Below are 16,824 nucleotides of genomic sequence, written 5' to 3' on the forward strand. Positions count from 1 at the left end.
TAACTCATGTCATTTTCATACAAGCACCTGGGAAATTGTGCTGCAGAGTTCCAACATTACTGTGCTCCTGCACACTTGACAGTGTTCCTGACGCTGTTTTCATCTGGGAAGTTTTCAACTTTTTTACGTCATGTTTTCGGATTATGTGACCATTAAAGATGGCGACTACAAAGATGAGAATATATTTACGACTGCGACAAAAAAGAACATGTAAATGAGGGCTGTGTCGCATAAAATGTATTTCTAGACGACGGCACCAGGGCGACCATACTGTATTTTTTTTGGTTTTTTGGTTTGAACAATTTTATTGACACTATTAACAGCAAATAAACAATGTGAGGTTTGAACAATTTTTCTCGATAATTTTAGCAGCAATTAAGCATATTCACAATTTCGTTATATCTGACAATATGACATTCTAACAATTTTTCCAACATTTTTAACAGCAATTAATGGTTTGAACAAATTCATTGACACTAATAACAGAAAACAATCTTGTCAATCTCAACAGCAATCAAGCACTTTCACAATATTATATTTCAATATGACGTTTAACAGCAAACACAATATAAGGTTTGAACAACCCTTCTCTAAAATCTTAATAGCAATCAAGCGTATTCACAATTTCGTTGTATAACATCTTTTTTAGTGTCAATAGATCGATTGTTTTTGTTCTGAACAAATCCACCTATAAAAAATTGCAAACGCAGACGTGGCTTTTTTTGCTCTTGTCATTGGTAGTTGCCGTGGCAACAGACCAAACCGCATTCACTTGTTATTGTTCCGTAATGACTGTCAATAAAAAAAGTCGTGTCTCTACGATGTCACCAGTTACTTAAATACATCATGCCACGTCTCATCGGTAAGCTTAAACTCTTGATTCAAGATATGACCATTTCAAAGTAGACTCAGCACAGAAACATCACAATTAGTCTGAAATGACATGATACCCAAAAACTATATAGCTGGCATAACTCACCCAAATGTGCTGTGGAATTCCACTCATGACACATCTAAACGCAAACATGTTCTGGTTACATTCAAGAGAGTCCAGTGAATCGAACATTATAAAACATTTACTCCGAAACTGATAATGCTGGCAGATTAAAAAAAAATCTGCCTAAAAGCATTCTTGCATCATTTGACGATCCTTATTATAATCAGTTTGTGTCGCTCCACAACCCCTTTGAAATTAAAGGACTTATCAGATGATTTGCAGAATGACCGTTAGCCTCTGACATTTTGATTGACACCACTCTCGGCCAATTCCAAGCTTTTTTTCCAGTCCTTAGCCTTTGACAATCTATGAGGGCCTGTATTAAAAAAAACATCATGACCTAATTCAGCACCAAAAGGTTTTAACCATTAGTGACCGATTCAAATGTCGATTGACACATTAGTTTGCCAATGAAATTCCCAACGTAACTTATGGGCTGCATTGAAATCAGAGCAGAAAGTTAAACATGAGTTTAATCGGCATCCATTTTTATGCACGATTATTACGCACAAGTGTGCACAATCATGGATTGACTTCTGGAAACATTTTCAACTCTTTCACCATGTCAAAAATGTGGCCAAAGTAAAATACACGGTTGCAAAGTTTATAGGGCTGTAAACAGTTTGTCTCAAAATGGCACCTTTTGCAAACACCTAGACCTACCCTTAAAAAAATGTGTTAAAAAAAAAGTTAGTTTTTTTAGATCAAATTTGACTCGGTAACAGGTAAGGCCTCATGCTACAATCTTTTGCAAGCATGTGATTGCAAAAAAAAAAAAAAAAAACATTTCAGGTGATAATAAAAACCTTCTATTACTGCGTGTTACAACTTAAATTACTCAATGTAGCACTTGCAGTGATTATTTCAGTTTGGGACAAAACTTTAGAGTGTTGCCTTTCAAAAGAGACCAAAACTGTCTATGTTCTCCAAAGAGTTCAAGGACAGCATTTAATTTACTTTGGGTACATCTTGGATTGGGATTTTAGGCAAATATTGCAGGAACGTTAAGGGGTTAAAGAAAACCTCAGCAACTTGACCTTGATGCCAATGATATGGCAATAGAAGTGTAGCATTTCTTTAGATAACTTTGACTGTTGTTCAATTCAGATGTATACATTGAGGACTGAATAATGAATAATGTTGGCAAAAAAATCAACTTATTTCTCCGCTAGACGGATCGGCGTCATAAATGTTTCCATACCTCCTTGCGGTGTTTTGTATTTACACCGCATGCGTTGTGATAAAGAGCAGCTTGCCGTTTTCTTGGTGCTGCTAAAAACAATGATAAGTTGCACTATATATAAAGCCGCAGAATTAAAAATTGTAGCCAAAAAGTCTCTGTTTGTCATCTAGAAGTATTATTTCACCAGAATTATTTTTCTGATTTCAGTAAAATTGTTCCTTTTTTTCTTCAATTTCCTAGCATGAGAAAAACATCTGATGTAAATCTGATAAAAAAAAATCTTATTCATCCGAAAAAAACCGGTAAATCATAAAATAAGAGCGATAATACTCAAAATAAGCACATTATCTTCCAATAGAGTAGAAAAATAATTCCATGTAAAAATTGAAAGATATTATTTTGCATCTTTCGACATTTTTTTACTGATATCCTTTTTAAATCATTATTTTGGAGAGTGTTTCTCTTTTTCATTTTGCAGAGATCCTAAATGTAGACACCACTTGCTGAAATGATCTTCTATACTCATCCATGCACTGACCTATGCCCTGCCATTTTTATACTTGATATGCAGTGAGCTTATTCTGTTCAATGTCCACGTGGAGTCAAGTGGAGAATGGGAATGTGTGGTTACAACCGAAAGAGGAAATACATCCCTCTCTGTTGAAATCGTGGTGCTGGAGAACAGCGCCTCCTTCTGCCCGGAGGACAAAGTCGTCAACAATCGGGGCGAGTTCAGGTAAGTTTCATTGTGAGGACTAATAGTCATAAATCAATTGTTGACATTTTGGTCTTTGGTGGAAAATCTCCAGGTGGCCGAGAACACTTGCAGGCATCACGTCGCACCAGTACTGCCTGCAGCTGCGTTACCCGGCCCTTTCTGTAGAGGGAGATGTGGAGCAGAAAAAAGCCTCCCGCCTCTGTGACCGTTTTGGCAAGTGGCAGGAGGGCAACTATACCAACTGTCACTACACCAACGGCATTACTCGGGTGCTGCATACCTTCATCCTGGTCAGTTATGCCGCCGTATGTGCTGAACACATCAGTTAAACTAGCTCAACTAAATTGTGTTTCTCATTCAAATTGCAGAGGCCCATCAATACATCAAATGCTGTCACTTTGGCCCACCAAGTGCGCAAATATACCCTGGAGGCGGCGGGTTTCACTGACTCTGTGGATGTGCTCTATGTTGCCCAAATGATGGAGAAATTTATGGAATATGTCAAACAACTGGAAGAGGTTTGTAATTCAGAATCACAATCACCTTTATTATCATTGTGTTGCTACGATTTGAGATGCACTCTACTTGACAAAAGATAAAAAAATAAAACATAATAAATAGAAAAGTATAAAGTATTCACCTCTAACAAAGTATTCACATTAGAAATAAAAACTATACACAAGTGGGATATTGAATTTAAAGCAGTGCTCCACGTTTCCTATGTGTGCTTGTGGTTTAGTGTGTTGATAGTTTTGGGAAAGAAGCCATCTTTCTGTCCGTTCTGACCTTGTGGGATTTGAACTGTCAGCCCAATGGTAACAGTTCAAAAAGCGGTTACTGGTCTAATTCCCAAAATTATCAAAACGTTCTTATATGGAAGCTGGAATATAGAAAGAAAAAATAGAAAGAATAAGAAAGTTAACGTTTAAGCATAGTAAAAGAGACAATAGTGATTGATTAATCTTTTAAATGATTGTTCAATTGCTTGATTGACTGATTGATTGGTCGATTGATTGGTCCAACTAATTGATTGATTGGTCAGTAGGTCAGTCGGTCAGTAAGTAAGTCAATCGATCGATTGATTGATTAATTGATTGATTGATCCATTCTCCCTTAGTGCATTTTTGAACATATAGCAATAATTCCACTTAAAAGTCTGTGGTCTGTGAAGCCCTTCGATACTTCTTGTGATTAAAATCGTGTTATTCCTGATGTACCCAATAGAGATGAGTGTGTTATACACGTAATTTATTTTATTGAAGAGATGTGCACTCTTACAATCTATGTCATAACAATGTGTCTGTGATTACACTGAACTGGAACTTTCATAAATTAGATTTACAGTATATTAGTTGAGGCAATGAACACTCAAAAAAGATAAAAAATTTTGTGGTAAACATTCCCACTTATGTAATAGTGGCTCATTATGTATGATAATTATGCGTCGTTTGAATCCAAGCCGACAACAGTGTGCGTTAAGTGTCCAAATATAATCATGTCTAATGTATACCTGTATTTGTCCTAGTTGCCAGGGGTTTTGGTGGAGATGGGCAGTAACCTGATGCAGGTGGATGACCAGATCCTTTCACTGGCCCAGAGAGAGAAGAGAGCCTGTAGCTCCATTGTAGGCTCATTGGAGTCCCTGGCCTGGCCTCAGCTACACAGTCATGCTCAGGACTTTTCTATGGTACAATATGTCAAAAAATGAAATCTATTCAAAAGTTTGGGGTCGCTTAGAAATGTCATTATTTTCCCAGGAAAAGCACTGTTGGGTTTTTTCAATGCAAATAGCATGAAATAAATAAGAAATACACCATGTACATTGTAAACATGGTATATGACTATTTTGGCTCGAAATGTCTGTTTTCAATACAATATCTAGATAGGTGTGTAGAGGCCCATTTCCAGCAACCAGCACTCCAGTTTTCTAATGATACATTGTATTTGCCAATTGCTTTAGAAGGCTAATGGAAGATTAAGAAACCCTTGAGCAGGGATGTTAGTACAGCTCCAAACAGTTTACCTGTTCAGAAAAGCTATAAAACTAAATGGAGCTTTACATTTTGTAGATGTGATTAATCTTTCATAAAAAAAGTACTTTTACTTCAGTACAGTTTTTGTCTACTCTACCCACCCTGCTGGTCCATAAGGTGTCCTTCAGGATGTGTAGTGAGAGCTGGCAATGTCCTCCAGGCTGGGCAGGGACCAGCCGGTGATCTTTTGGACCATGTTTTTGATCCTCTGTAGGGCTTTCCTGTCTGCTGCAAAGCATCTTGCGTACCACACTGTGACGCAGAAAAGAGAACTTTCACGTGAAGCTCGGCAGTCTTTTCTTGTTCAAAGAAATGAAGGCTATTCCATGCGAGGAATTGCCAAGAAACTGAAGATCTCCAACAATGGTGTGTACTACTCCTTCCAGAAAAAACAAAAACAGGCTCTAACAAGAGTCGAAAGACAAGTGGCAAGTACATTAGAGTAGACAGTGTGCCTCAACTATTAGCTTGGTTAAAAAGTCATTGGAAAAAACAGTGTCATCATCAACAGTGAAAAGGCGAGTCCGAGATGCTAGACAACTCGTTTAACAAATAAAACAGAAAATTTTCAAAAGAAAACACCAAATTGTCTGGGTGACCCCAAACTTTTGAATGGTAGTTTGTCTTTTACAAGAACATCCATTATGAGTCTCTGATTTGTGAAGGTTTCAAGAAACATTGTCATGGAAGCCCATCTGATCCGGCCAGCTCACTTCACCGGCATTACCTGCACTGCTTATGAACGCCGTGAGCTCTCAGCAGTTGCTATGGGAATGGAAATGCAGGAATTCACACACGAACAACAACTTCGCTTTCGCTGCAGCACAGGTTCCCATAACACGTCTCTCAACAATTTTCCTCTCAAGGTGAGCACTCTCAGTATGATCTGTGTGATTACGACGCGAGTCGCAATTTCAATGTTTTCTGCTTGTTTTTTTTCCTTAGAATTCGGTAGCCGTGGCCTCCGTGACACTCCCCGCGAACTTATTTCCTTCTGATGCGCCTCCAGACTGCAAGCTGCAGTTTATGGCCTTCCGAACTGGAAGCTTTTTCCCTCTGACTGGGAATTTAAGCAACGGTGCCGCACACTCCCGAAGGCGCAGTGTCAACACTCCAGTTGTTTATGTGGGCGTGGGTGAGGAACAACTAACTCATTTCAGTTTCTGTGATTCGATCACTTGAAAAAAAATCTTTTTGTGCCTTTAGTTCTTTAAAGCAGTGTTTCTCAACTTTTTTGTTCATTTATGTAACATTGGTTGGATATTTCAGCAAACTTTTCAAATAGTGCCTCTCAAAAATGTTTTCACATTGTACAGAATTACATAATTTTGCTTGACATTTATTACTTATTGCGGCTGGGTGGTTAGCGCGCAGCCCAACGGTGCAGAGGTCCATAATTCAAATTACCGCAGCCTCTCCATGCAGAGTTTGCATGTCCTCCTCGTGCCTGTGAGGGTTTTTATCCGGAAACTTTCCTCCAACATTCCAAAAACATGTTTCAAGTTAATTGGTGATTCCAAATTTTCCCTAGGTATGAATGAGCATGTGAGTGATATGTCTCTGAGTGGCAACCAGTTGAGGTTATCCCCAAAGATAGCCAGGATAGGCTCTAGCACACCCGTGTGCCTAGAGGTACAGAAAATAAATGGATAGAAAAATTAGGTTTTAAAAAAACATAGATGGACGGTGTGCCTTGAACGTTGGCTCGAAAAAGGTTGGGAAACAATGGTCTACAGATATATGTTGTAATATACACAATAAATCATCAAGAAAAACAAATCCCAAGTACAGATGCTCAAAACAAACCATAAAAACCTACACTAGCCACCTAATGCATTTTATCAGGGGTTTCCAAAGTGGTGCCTGCGGGCACCATGATGTGCCTGTTATGTGCCTATTTTTTTTTTGTATTGGTTGACTGAGTCAATTAAATTCTACCTTAATTATAAACCTGGTAATAACATAGTCACAACGTTGTAAAAACATGATCAGTTATTATTTTAGATATTCAAATAAATAAATTCAATTTCAGGGGTTTTATGGACAAAAATAAATCTATTCAAGTATTGATAATTGTGTTTAAGACAATTGGTAAGAGAATAGAATTTGCATTGGTTTATTTTACAGGAAAAACAACAAACTAAATTCTAATGTTTGGGCTTTATAAAATGATTGAGCAAAAAAGGGCAGTTTATTTTAGAAAGCTATCTGGCTACCTATTTAGCTTTGTAGCTTGCCATCATCCTACCTTTTTAGCAATTTAGCAAGCCTTCTAGCTAGCTTTTTAAATCTTCCTATCTAGATAACATTTGAATTTTTTTTTGCCAGTTATCAAGCTAAATTTCGACCTTGATTCAAGCTAGCCATCTCACTTTTTTAGCTATGTATCTGGCTATTTAGTTTGTTTTTTACTCTTTTAGATAGCTATCTAGCTCTCTTGATTTTCTTTACCAGAATACTTTTTAGATAATTACCAAGCTCCCTTTTTAGCTACTTAGCAAGAAGCCATCTAGCTAATGTGCTATTTTAGAGATTATATCAAACTGGGTGCCCTCTGAGCTAATTAGTAACAAAAAGTTGCTCTCAGCCCTGTATTATATGGACCTTGTTCCTCTCTACCACCATGTGCAACTGACTCATATGTTGTTTCTTGTCACTTAATTGGAACAATCATGCAACTCTTCCATTAATGACTAAACCCTGGGTTATATGATCCAGATGGCTGCAATATGTGGAACCGCTCGGAGCCTGTCTGGGTGTCGCTGCGCCACTTGTCCCCAGGAAGTGATGCTGTGGCGGCCCACTGGAGTCACAACAGCATTACCAAACAAGGAGGCTGGAGCCCCGAGGCTTGCCAGTTGGTGCATAGTGACAGCAGCACGTCCACTATGCGATGCTCTCTGCTTGGAAACTATGCAGTCCTGCAGGTACAGCACTAAACTTTGACCCTGCGCACCCAAAAATCATTTGATCTAGTGTTTTGTAACCAGTGTTCTATGGCACACTCATGTGCTGTGAAATCTTGTCACAGGAAATTGCCCAATTTTATCATTGCAAAAAAAGTATAAAATTCTTCAGTATCTTTGCTTTCTTTCAATGATCAATCAAGTAAAACATTCATCCACATTAGTAGGTGGCAGCAGATTACTTTTTTTTCTTTTTACATTTTAATTATCTGCCCACAGGTAATACAGTATATTTAGCAAGTTATTCATTTTTTTAATTGAGCTGTTAAATATTGAACTGTATATGATAAAAAACATTTAAAAGGTAGAAAGCTTGAACATAGTTTTGCTCATTTTTTTTAGTTTACCACAATAAATCTGAAAAAAATGGTAGAATATTGTAGAAATGTTTTTATTTCACTGGAAGATTTTTTTTTTCATTTTACCTTTTATTCTTGTTGTTTTTGTAGAAAACTGGTGTTTTCTTGGAAATTATTTTACTCTTTTTATTTAGCACTCTCTAATTTCACTTGAATGACAGAAAAGGAAGGAAGGAAGGAAGGAAGGAAGGAAGGAAGGAAGGAAGGAAGGAAGGAAGGAAGGAAGGAAGGAAGGAAGGAAGGAAGGAAGGAAGGAAGGAAGGAAGGAAGGAAGGAAGGAAGGAAGGAAGGAAGGAAGGAAGGAAGGAAGGAAGGAAAGTCTGATTTGATCAATTGTCTTTATATTTGTTTTCCAGGAGGTGCCTGACTTCCCCAACTCTTCAGCCGTCTCTACGAGTTTGCTCCACCCTGTGGTGTATGCCTGTACAGCACTGTTGCTCCTTTGCCTCTTCACCATTATCATCACTTACATACTTCATCACAGGTACTATTTCATGGAACTATTGATATTGATATCAAAACCTCCAGATACAATCTTAGCACGATAATGATCTCCCAATACAGTCATATTTATACATATTGTGTATTTATTACCAGTAGATTTGAATTAAGATCCGGTTAACATAATTCTAAATAGATATAAATGACTTACAGTCACTAACAGCACATAGCAATAATGCTGTTGGTTAATATTGTGTGCTCACAAATTAAATCCAATCAGTATGTGGAATAATTTAAACAAGTTTTGTTCTTCTTTGTATAGCAATGAGCTTGGGTCTTGTTTTGTTTTGTTTAACCAGTAGATGTCCCCGTTTGGTGAAGTGCAATTGAAAATGAGTGCTATATACTACGGGGACTCAAAGTGACCTAAACGCACCCTTTTACGTCTTTATATATATATATATATATATATATATATATATATATATATATATATATATATATATATATATTTTTTTTTTTTTTTTTTTTTTGCGAAGCCTATCATAAGGGTTTTGGGTTTTCGGGTACCCAGAGTAGAAAGATGAAGGACAATTATGTCAGCTCCTTTTAGGTGGGGTTCACGATATAAAGAATAAATGCTAATTTCTTGACCTGCGATTATTTAAAAAAATGTTTTATTTTTATATGATAGTTCATTTATATTTGCTTATTATTTTAATCTATATTGATTTTTATTTTTTTTTAATTTTTTGATGAATGAAGTTTTTTTACCACTAGGAGGTGCTAAATAATACATACCGTCCCTTTAAATAAGGGTGGACAAAATATCCTGGAGCAAAGTTCGGCTGCAGTAATTATTTAAGCATCCCATTGTGCCAAAATATACAAATGGAATCAAATCTGCCCTTTTTAACTGATTACCTTGTGTAGACACAGGATAACGTGGTTAAAATAAGCAATTACTATTTGAGGAGAAACCAATCGTAAAACACGTTACTAGAAAACATGTTGTATGTGTCTCAACCATTCTAAACACACCATTCTGATTATTTTGCATTTTTGGAATATCAATTAAGAAGCAACATCCTCTTCGGATGAATAAAACAATTCCAAATCCAATATTGATAAGAACACTTCGTCTGGGCAAATGGAGCTGTATTGTATTGTTATTGTAACTTAGACCCTGTTTCCTTCAAGTCGAATGAAATAAACAATTCCGTGTATGTTTTATCTTGTTCCCTGAACAGTTCCATTCACATTTCAAGGAAAAGCTGGCACACTTTACTAAACACTTGTTTCCACATCGCCATGACAACAGCCATCTATGTAGGAGGCATAAGTCTAACCAGCTACCCAATCGTTTGTCAAGCTGTAAGTGTTTTGAAATGTTAATTCCTACATATTGTTTCGAATCATTTATAGTACAAAACTCTAACACTTGGATTACACACAAGGTGGGCATCGCCCTGCACTACTCCTCGCTGTCAACGCTGCTGTGGATCGGTGTTAGCGCCCGAGTCATCTATAAAGAAGCTATGTGGAGAAGGCCGTTGCCACAAGAAGGCGATTCCTTTCTTCCGCCTACACAGCGGCCGATGCTCAGGTCAGTGCCAGAACTCACAAAGATTTCTCTCTGGTGTCAAAAGAGTATGTTTTTGATTGATGCAGATATTCTCCTACACCAGAAGTCAGTGGCGGGCTGCGCATTACACACTTAGGCCTTCAGCAGTGCAATGTCTGAATGAATCCAAACCTCCATAACTATCTTATGGCTAGAAAACATTTACTGCAGCAGAAAATATAAGCATTTGTGCTCTTTGAAGTCAGTTGAGCAATGTTAGCACATACTGTACTTAATAGAGAGAATATTAACTTTCTACTCTCAAAGGACACCACAAACCGCGCAACCCACCTTTGAGCCCAACATTTGATCATATGCTCTGGAAAAACTCTCAATGCAATAGGGCTAGCTCAGAAAGTGTGAAATTTGATAAATATATTGATAAATACATGAGATCGAAAAATTGCAAATCCCGAAATATATAGCCATCTATTTGAATGGTGGCCTTGAATGCAGTACACGTTAATGGTTAGTTGGATCCCTTAAGCACTGGGGTCGTAGGGGCACCATTTACTGTGGTGTGTCTTGGCCAAGTACAGCCTAGTGGTGCCCATCCCTCTCCGAATATGTTACCACCCGGGGGACTTTTGCATGTTAGGCAAATATGCTAATCACTTTCTGAAAAAAAATATTGTGGGGAGAAGACTCAAGTGGACAAAAACTGGCACCAATTATTATCATTATTTCTTATTTCTAGTACTTTTTTTTTACCATTTTATATTCCATTTTCTACCATTTTCTTTTGGTGGGCTGGATTAAAAAGCCAGACAGCACATGGTCTACAAGAAGTAGTTTCCCCACCCCTGGCCTACACCATCAAAAGTGCCATTTTGCACAGGAACCAAAAGTCCCTGTGTCTTTTTTTTTTTTTTTAATGAAACCTAGAGCGGAGACGACTGTATGAATCCGGCATAATAGGGCAGCGAGGGGGTGACTATAAATCTGGAAGGAGATTCAGGGGCTTCACTGTCTTTACGAATAATCCCTTGTGTCTCTCATCTCCTTGGCCTCATTTTGCCCCCGTGACTCCCTAGCAAAGATCACAAATGGCGCTGCTCTTCCAGACCCTTTTTGGTCGCCCACTCAGATATATTGCACTATTCCGCAATAGACTGCAGCCTCTCTGACCTCCGTCCATTCAGAAGAGAAAGGCTCACACTGCCCTATTCATAGAAGAGTTTATGACAAAAGCTGGCATACATTAAAACGGGTTGAAGGTCAAACAGATGTGTTTTATTTCTCATTCAAGGTTCTACTTGATAGCCGGCGGAGTTCCTCTCATCATTTGTGGCATCACCGCAGCTGTCAATGTCAGCAACTACGGAGACAACAGCCCTTAGTGAGTAGTGCACTTGTAGGTCCTCGATTATGCCCATTGAATTGATGCTGATATGTGAAGCAGAAATATTGGACTTCGTGCATAGGAGCTCAGGACATGGTTGCACTATTATTATTCCAGGGAGGTAGACTTTCGGCTTCATTTTGCTGAATTCTATCTTCTGGTGGAGTTCTAGACAATATAGCAAGCTGTGATTAAAAATTTCAAATATGTGATTTATAAAATTGGTGAATATTTGAATAAGTAGAAGACAATGGCGAAATGAACAGGCAGAAGATGCATGCATACGGTCCATTTTACAAACATACAATGATGTCCTTGTTTTGCATTGACCCTTGACGGATGCTCCGCTGCCTTTTGCAGCTGCTGGCTGGTGTGGCGCCCCAGCCTGGGGGCTTTCTTTGTTCCGGCAGGCCTGGCGGTGCTGGTGACCTGGATCTACTTCCTTTGCACCGTCTTTTCCTTGAGACATGGGGCAGTCAAAGAACGCATCGGAAGTGCGCCGTCGTCTCACGTGACTGAAAACCAGCCTGAGTTGGCAGGAAGCGTCAGTCTCTTGTCAACAGACTCTGTTGTGGGTCCTGTAAATACTAGTGTGGCTTCTGAGGACCAGCACTCCCTCAAGACACAGTTTTTCATCTTGCTAGCCACCCACTTCCTGTTTGTGGTGCTGTGGTGCTGTGGTGCCATGGCGGTGTTCCTCACTGGGCACGCAAGCTTGTTATTTAGTTCTCTTTATGGAATAGTGGCCATCGCCTTGGGGGTGTTTTTGGTCGTGCACCACTGCTTTGTACGTTCGGACGTGCAGGCTTCCTGGCTACCGTGCTGCCCCGGTCACACAGGCGGGGTTCAAACCTCTGAACGAGGGTCTCAACTTTACATAGATTGCCACCAGCCCGGCGACTCGCACAATTCCTCATCGACGAGGTCGTCGTCTACACCGAGCGGCGTCAGCAGCATCGGGCCTGGGCCTTGTAAGCTCACCAACTTGTTGCAGGGGACACAAGATGCTTTAAATAACCCTCTGAAGGCTGGGATCAACACCGGCACCAGTACGGACAATGTCAACAAGCCCTTGAATTCAGTGCCGGTGCACACTCAAAGAAGAAAAGTGAACAGCAGGACTAAGTATCACCATCGAGGCGACGGCAGAGCTCATTACCGTCTCAAAGCTTTAAGGACAGCGGGGGGCGGTGGCAGCCTCGGAGTTTTGGGCCCGTCGGAGCACCTCAACTCGCGAAAACAAGCTACTAGCGAAAACGGCAGCCTCCACCGCGGCCTACCAGACAACCACGCCGGCTCCCTAACCAATGGGAAACGCGGGGTTCAGTTGGCGGCCACAAGCCCTTCAGAAGGCAGCGATGGGGGGAGCAGCAGTGGACGCAAGCCTTACCCCCTCCTACATCCGGCGGCCATGAACGGAGCGCACAGACGGTGTGTAAGCAGGGACAATTTGAAATGGGAGGCCAAACGCTGTTCGTACCCATTGAACAGCATCACCACCACTGTGCCGGGAGCCGCCGCGCCAAACGGCAGCCTGAAGAAAACCATTCGAGAGATGGACCACGACTTGAGCGGCACCGATCACTCTCAGAGCTCTGCAGGAATAAAGAGCAGTTTGTGGAAGAGCGAAACCACTGTGTAATATTGTTTGTATGTCAGTGTTGCCTTTATGACTTTTAAAATGGAAAGGACTGTACTTTATATCAGTGGTCGGCAACTACCGTGCCACGGGTCATTTGGTACCGGTCCACACAGTAACAGAAAAAAAAACATTTTTACTTATATTGTATTTATTTATCTGCAGTAATCCCTTGCCGAATTGAGGTTTACTTATTGCGGTTTCTCTACTTGGTGGATTTTTATGCATGCATGTGTGCATTGTGTTCTGCATTCTGATTGGCTGAATAGTCCACGGTCCTTTTTCAAAAATGTTTGATAATGGAAAAATATATGGTCTTGGTAGGAACACACAGTCTTACCGTTTTCCAATGAAGATAGATACACAAAGCATGTGTTTCCTCCCTTATAATGTCTATATGAGTCTTTTTTTGCAGCTCCGGACATATTTTCTATTTTTATCTGGTGTTTTCAACATTTTTGCATGCCGGCCCCTGCCTAGGGAAAGTAAATGCAGTTTTCTATAATGTCCACATGATGCAAAGTATCAGGTAAAGTAAAAACACGCCACCAGGCTGCTCTTGCCCAAGACACACCACAGGAAATGGTGCCCTTACGACCCTTCTGGTTAAGGGATCCAAACACAAACATCCATCCGTAATTTGACTGTACAGAAGCTCTTTGTAGAAATAGTTTGTTAAATACAATACATTTATTTGTTAAACACATGCTTGAACCTGTAAATTGGGTATGCATTTGATTTCAATGGTTTAATGTATAATAGAGTATAATACAGTATTTTGCGAAAAACAAGAGATTCCTGTACATACACATTTCTTTCACCTTTCAAAGAACTTAAAGTTTTGGAGCGCATTACACCAAGGTTTTATGGAAGGATATCACTGTAAGTGAGCAATGATTAAACACTTGACAAATATCGCTGACCATATTTGCTCAAAATTGGAGCCAAAGGGAATCGAACGCAGCAGTGAGAGCACCGAATCCTAACCACTAGGCCACTAGGATTGTGTTATCTCATCATCAGAGAAATAATGGAAATACAGAGCTACGTTGTAGAATGATTTGATTGATCACTATGGGAAGTGGTTCAGCCAAAACAAAGTTGTACAACACTGTACCGTGAGTAAAAATAGTGTAGTAATGAGATAATAATGTAACGCCATCTCCTATTTCATTTAGATCCCTCATGGTTTTATGTTTACACAGTGGATTTGGGCTAATTATTATTATTAGCATTATTATTAATATTGTTATTATTGCTAATGCTATTATTGGGCCGGGCCGTGAGAATATAGTCAGACATAAAATCAGTCCATGGAGTAGGTTGCCGACCACTGCTTTAAATGAGTTATAATATAATTTATGATTTTTTTCAAAGGGATCCAAGACCCCAAATAATTTTATGTAAATTTTTAAAAATGTTCTGTCAAGTAAAAATATTTTTATCTTATCATTTTGCTACTATGTGCAAATATTGATTTAAGAGTGTTTTAATGATTTTGTTTTGGTTATTCTATGCATTTCAGAAGACTGTTAGCAAACTTTTATGTAATTTCTTTCATGGTCGAGTAACTTTTTTTTGCAACTGCAAAAATGTGTGTGAAAGTGTTTGTATGGGTTCGCGTGTGTGTATTGCTGTACATAATCCTATGTCAATTAAAAAAAGAGACTTTTGAATGAAGTTTATAAAATGATTTTTGTTCATTTACGCATTTCCCGAGTTCAGCTGAGTCTTTGTCAATGTGTGCCATGTACTGTATATTCCAAATCTGAAACATTTGGCCTGAAATTATAATATCAATGTCACTCCATTTTGAACATTGAATTTTATACACTTAAGTAAATTTACCGGGATTCAGGTTTCTATATCAGATCTTAGAGTCAACACTTGTTTTTATTGTTGTAAGAAAATATTTGGTAAATTCAGAAAACGATTCATAAAATGTGACCACATGCTATCATAGTCGCATCTACACAACACGACACTCTAAATCACGGGTGTCAAAGTCAAATGGACGGAGGGCCGAATCAATAATTTGATTACAGGCTGAGGGCCGGCCGGAGTCATAGAATGTTGAAAATGAAGGAGGCTGCTATGCTAGCCACCTCTGGCAACCCCTAAAGCAATGCCAAACAATACTGAAGCTAAGAGCTAACTACCAAAGCTAAATATGTGCTCAGTTCAGTCTAAAGACAGCCCAAAATCAAACAAAATTAATACTTAAAATAAGAAAAAAATAGGACTTCTTTACAGTGTATTGAAGTTTCCAATGTTTTAAATAGTGGGAAGCTAGATGTCGATGCTAGTTGCGAATGCTAATACAGCTAGTGACGTTGTCTGCAAGCTAGTTGCTAATGTTGTGCTAGTCGCAGCTAATGCCCCCCTAAAGCAATGAAAATCAAGAAGTTAACAGCTAACCGCTAAGGCTAAATTTGTTCCCGCTACTTAAATTAATTATTTATGTGGCGCAATATATGCAATTATTTTAAATGTTCCAATTTTTTTAATTGATAAGATTTACTGTATTCTAGAGGCTGCCTCAGCGACCCTGGCTGATATTATTCAGGGACCATAAGTAGTCTATAGTTTCTATTTGAGCAAAAGTGGGATAAATGATAATATTGGCAATTTTCATTCATTCAAGTAAAAACGTTTTTTTTTTTTTCAATAATTGAATTCAGATGGGCAGCACAGCGGCGCAGTGGTTAGCGCGTGTGCGGCACAGTTCTGAGGTTGTGGGAACCTCCTGAGTGGGTTCAAATCCAGCTCCCGGCCTTACTGTGCGGGGTTTGTATGTTCTCCCTGTGCTTGCGTGGGTTTCCTCCGGGCATTCCGGTTTCCTCCCACATTCCAAAAACATGCATTTCAGGTGAATTGGCCGGTCCAAATTGTCCCTAGGTGTGACTGAGCGAGTGAGTTGTCTGTCCGCGTGTGCCCTGCGATTGGCTGGCAACCAGTTCAGGGTGTCCCCTGCCCACTGCCCGATGATTGCTGGGATGGGCTCCAGCACCCCCGCGACCCTACTGAGGATAAGCGGTGCAGCTGATGAGGGATGAGATGAATTCAAATTAGATATAATAAAGTGCAAAAATATCTTGACCAAAAACCACATATTCTAGAAGAAGAATTAATGTACAGTAAAATGTAATACACAATAATATCTGAAGTAATATATATGAATGTCTCAAGATCATCTCAGGGGCCATAGAAAACCTTGTGGGCCACATCCAGCCCGCAGGCCTTGACTTTGATACTGTGCACTAAATAGTTATAGCTTGTAATTGTTGGTAGGTTTGCATAGTGTGGTCTCTCTCCCTCAGGTATCAAGCGCCTGATTCAAAATGCTGCATGTTTTTAGTTAACCAGTAGATGTCACTTTATGTTACAAACTATACAAAGGTTAAATTTAGAGTAACTACCAGATTTTTTTTTTGCTCGTGTAATTTGTTGGAAGTAAAACAGGTATCTCTGTCATTAGATAGCAGATATGTCATTATGTTTTACAAGTGTTTAAAAACATCT

General features: G+C 39.2%; 1 protein-coding gene across 1 annotated transcript in view; it reads left to right on the forward strand.

The window, feature by feature from the left end:
• Positions 1 to 14,978, forward strand: part of adgra2 (adhesion G protein-coupled receptor A2) — an 84,790-nt gene extending 69,812 nt beyond the window's left edge. The window contains exons 8-19 of the mRNA XM_088335783.1: positions 2,752 to 2,916; positions 2,990 to 3,188; positions 3,267 to 3,416; positions 4,424 to 4,585; positions 5,597 to 5,797; positions 5,877 to 6,066; positions 7,650 to 7,858; positions 8,613 to 8,740; positions 9,948 to 10,071; positions 10,155 to 10,303; positions 11,571 to 11,660; positions 12,024 to 14,978. Coding sequence (XP_088191909.1) covers positions 2,752 to 2,916; positions 2,990 to 3,188; positions 3,267 to 3,416; positions 4,424 to 4,585; positions 5,597 to 5,797; positions 5,877 to 6,066; positions 7,650 to 7,858; positions 8,613 to 8,740; positions 9,948 to 10,071; positions 10,155 to 10,303; positions 11,571 to 11,660; positions 12,024 to 13,305 — 3,049 coding nt within the window. The 3' untranslated portion in view covers positions 13,306 to 14,978. The remainder of the gene's footprint in view (positions 1 to 2,751; positions 2,917 to 2,989; positions 3,189 to 3,266; positions 3,417 to 4,423; positions 4,586 to 5,596; positions 5,798 to 5,876; positions 6,067 to 7,649; positions 7,859 to 8,612; positions 8,741 to 9,947; positions 10,072 to 10,154; positions 10,304 to 11,570; positions 11,661 to 12,023) is intronic.
• Positions 14,979 to 16,824: the final 1,846 nt, after the last annotated feature.

This window comes from Urocampus carinirostris, chromosome 5, assembly GCF_059441175.1.
Source record: "Urocampus carinirostris isolate Australia breed hairy pipefish chromosome 5, RoL_Ucar_1.0, whole genome shotgun sequence".
Taxonomy (NCBI): domain Eukaryota; kingdom Metazoa; phylum Chordata; class Actinopteri; order Syngnathiformes; family Syngnathidae; genus Urocampus; species Urocampus carinirostris.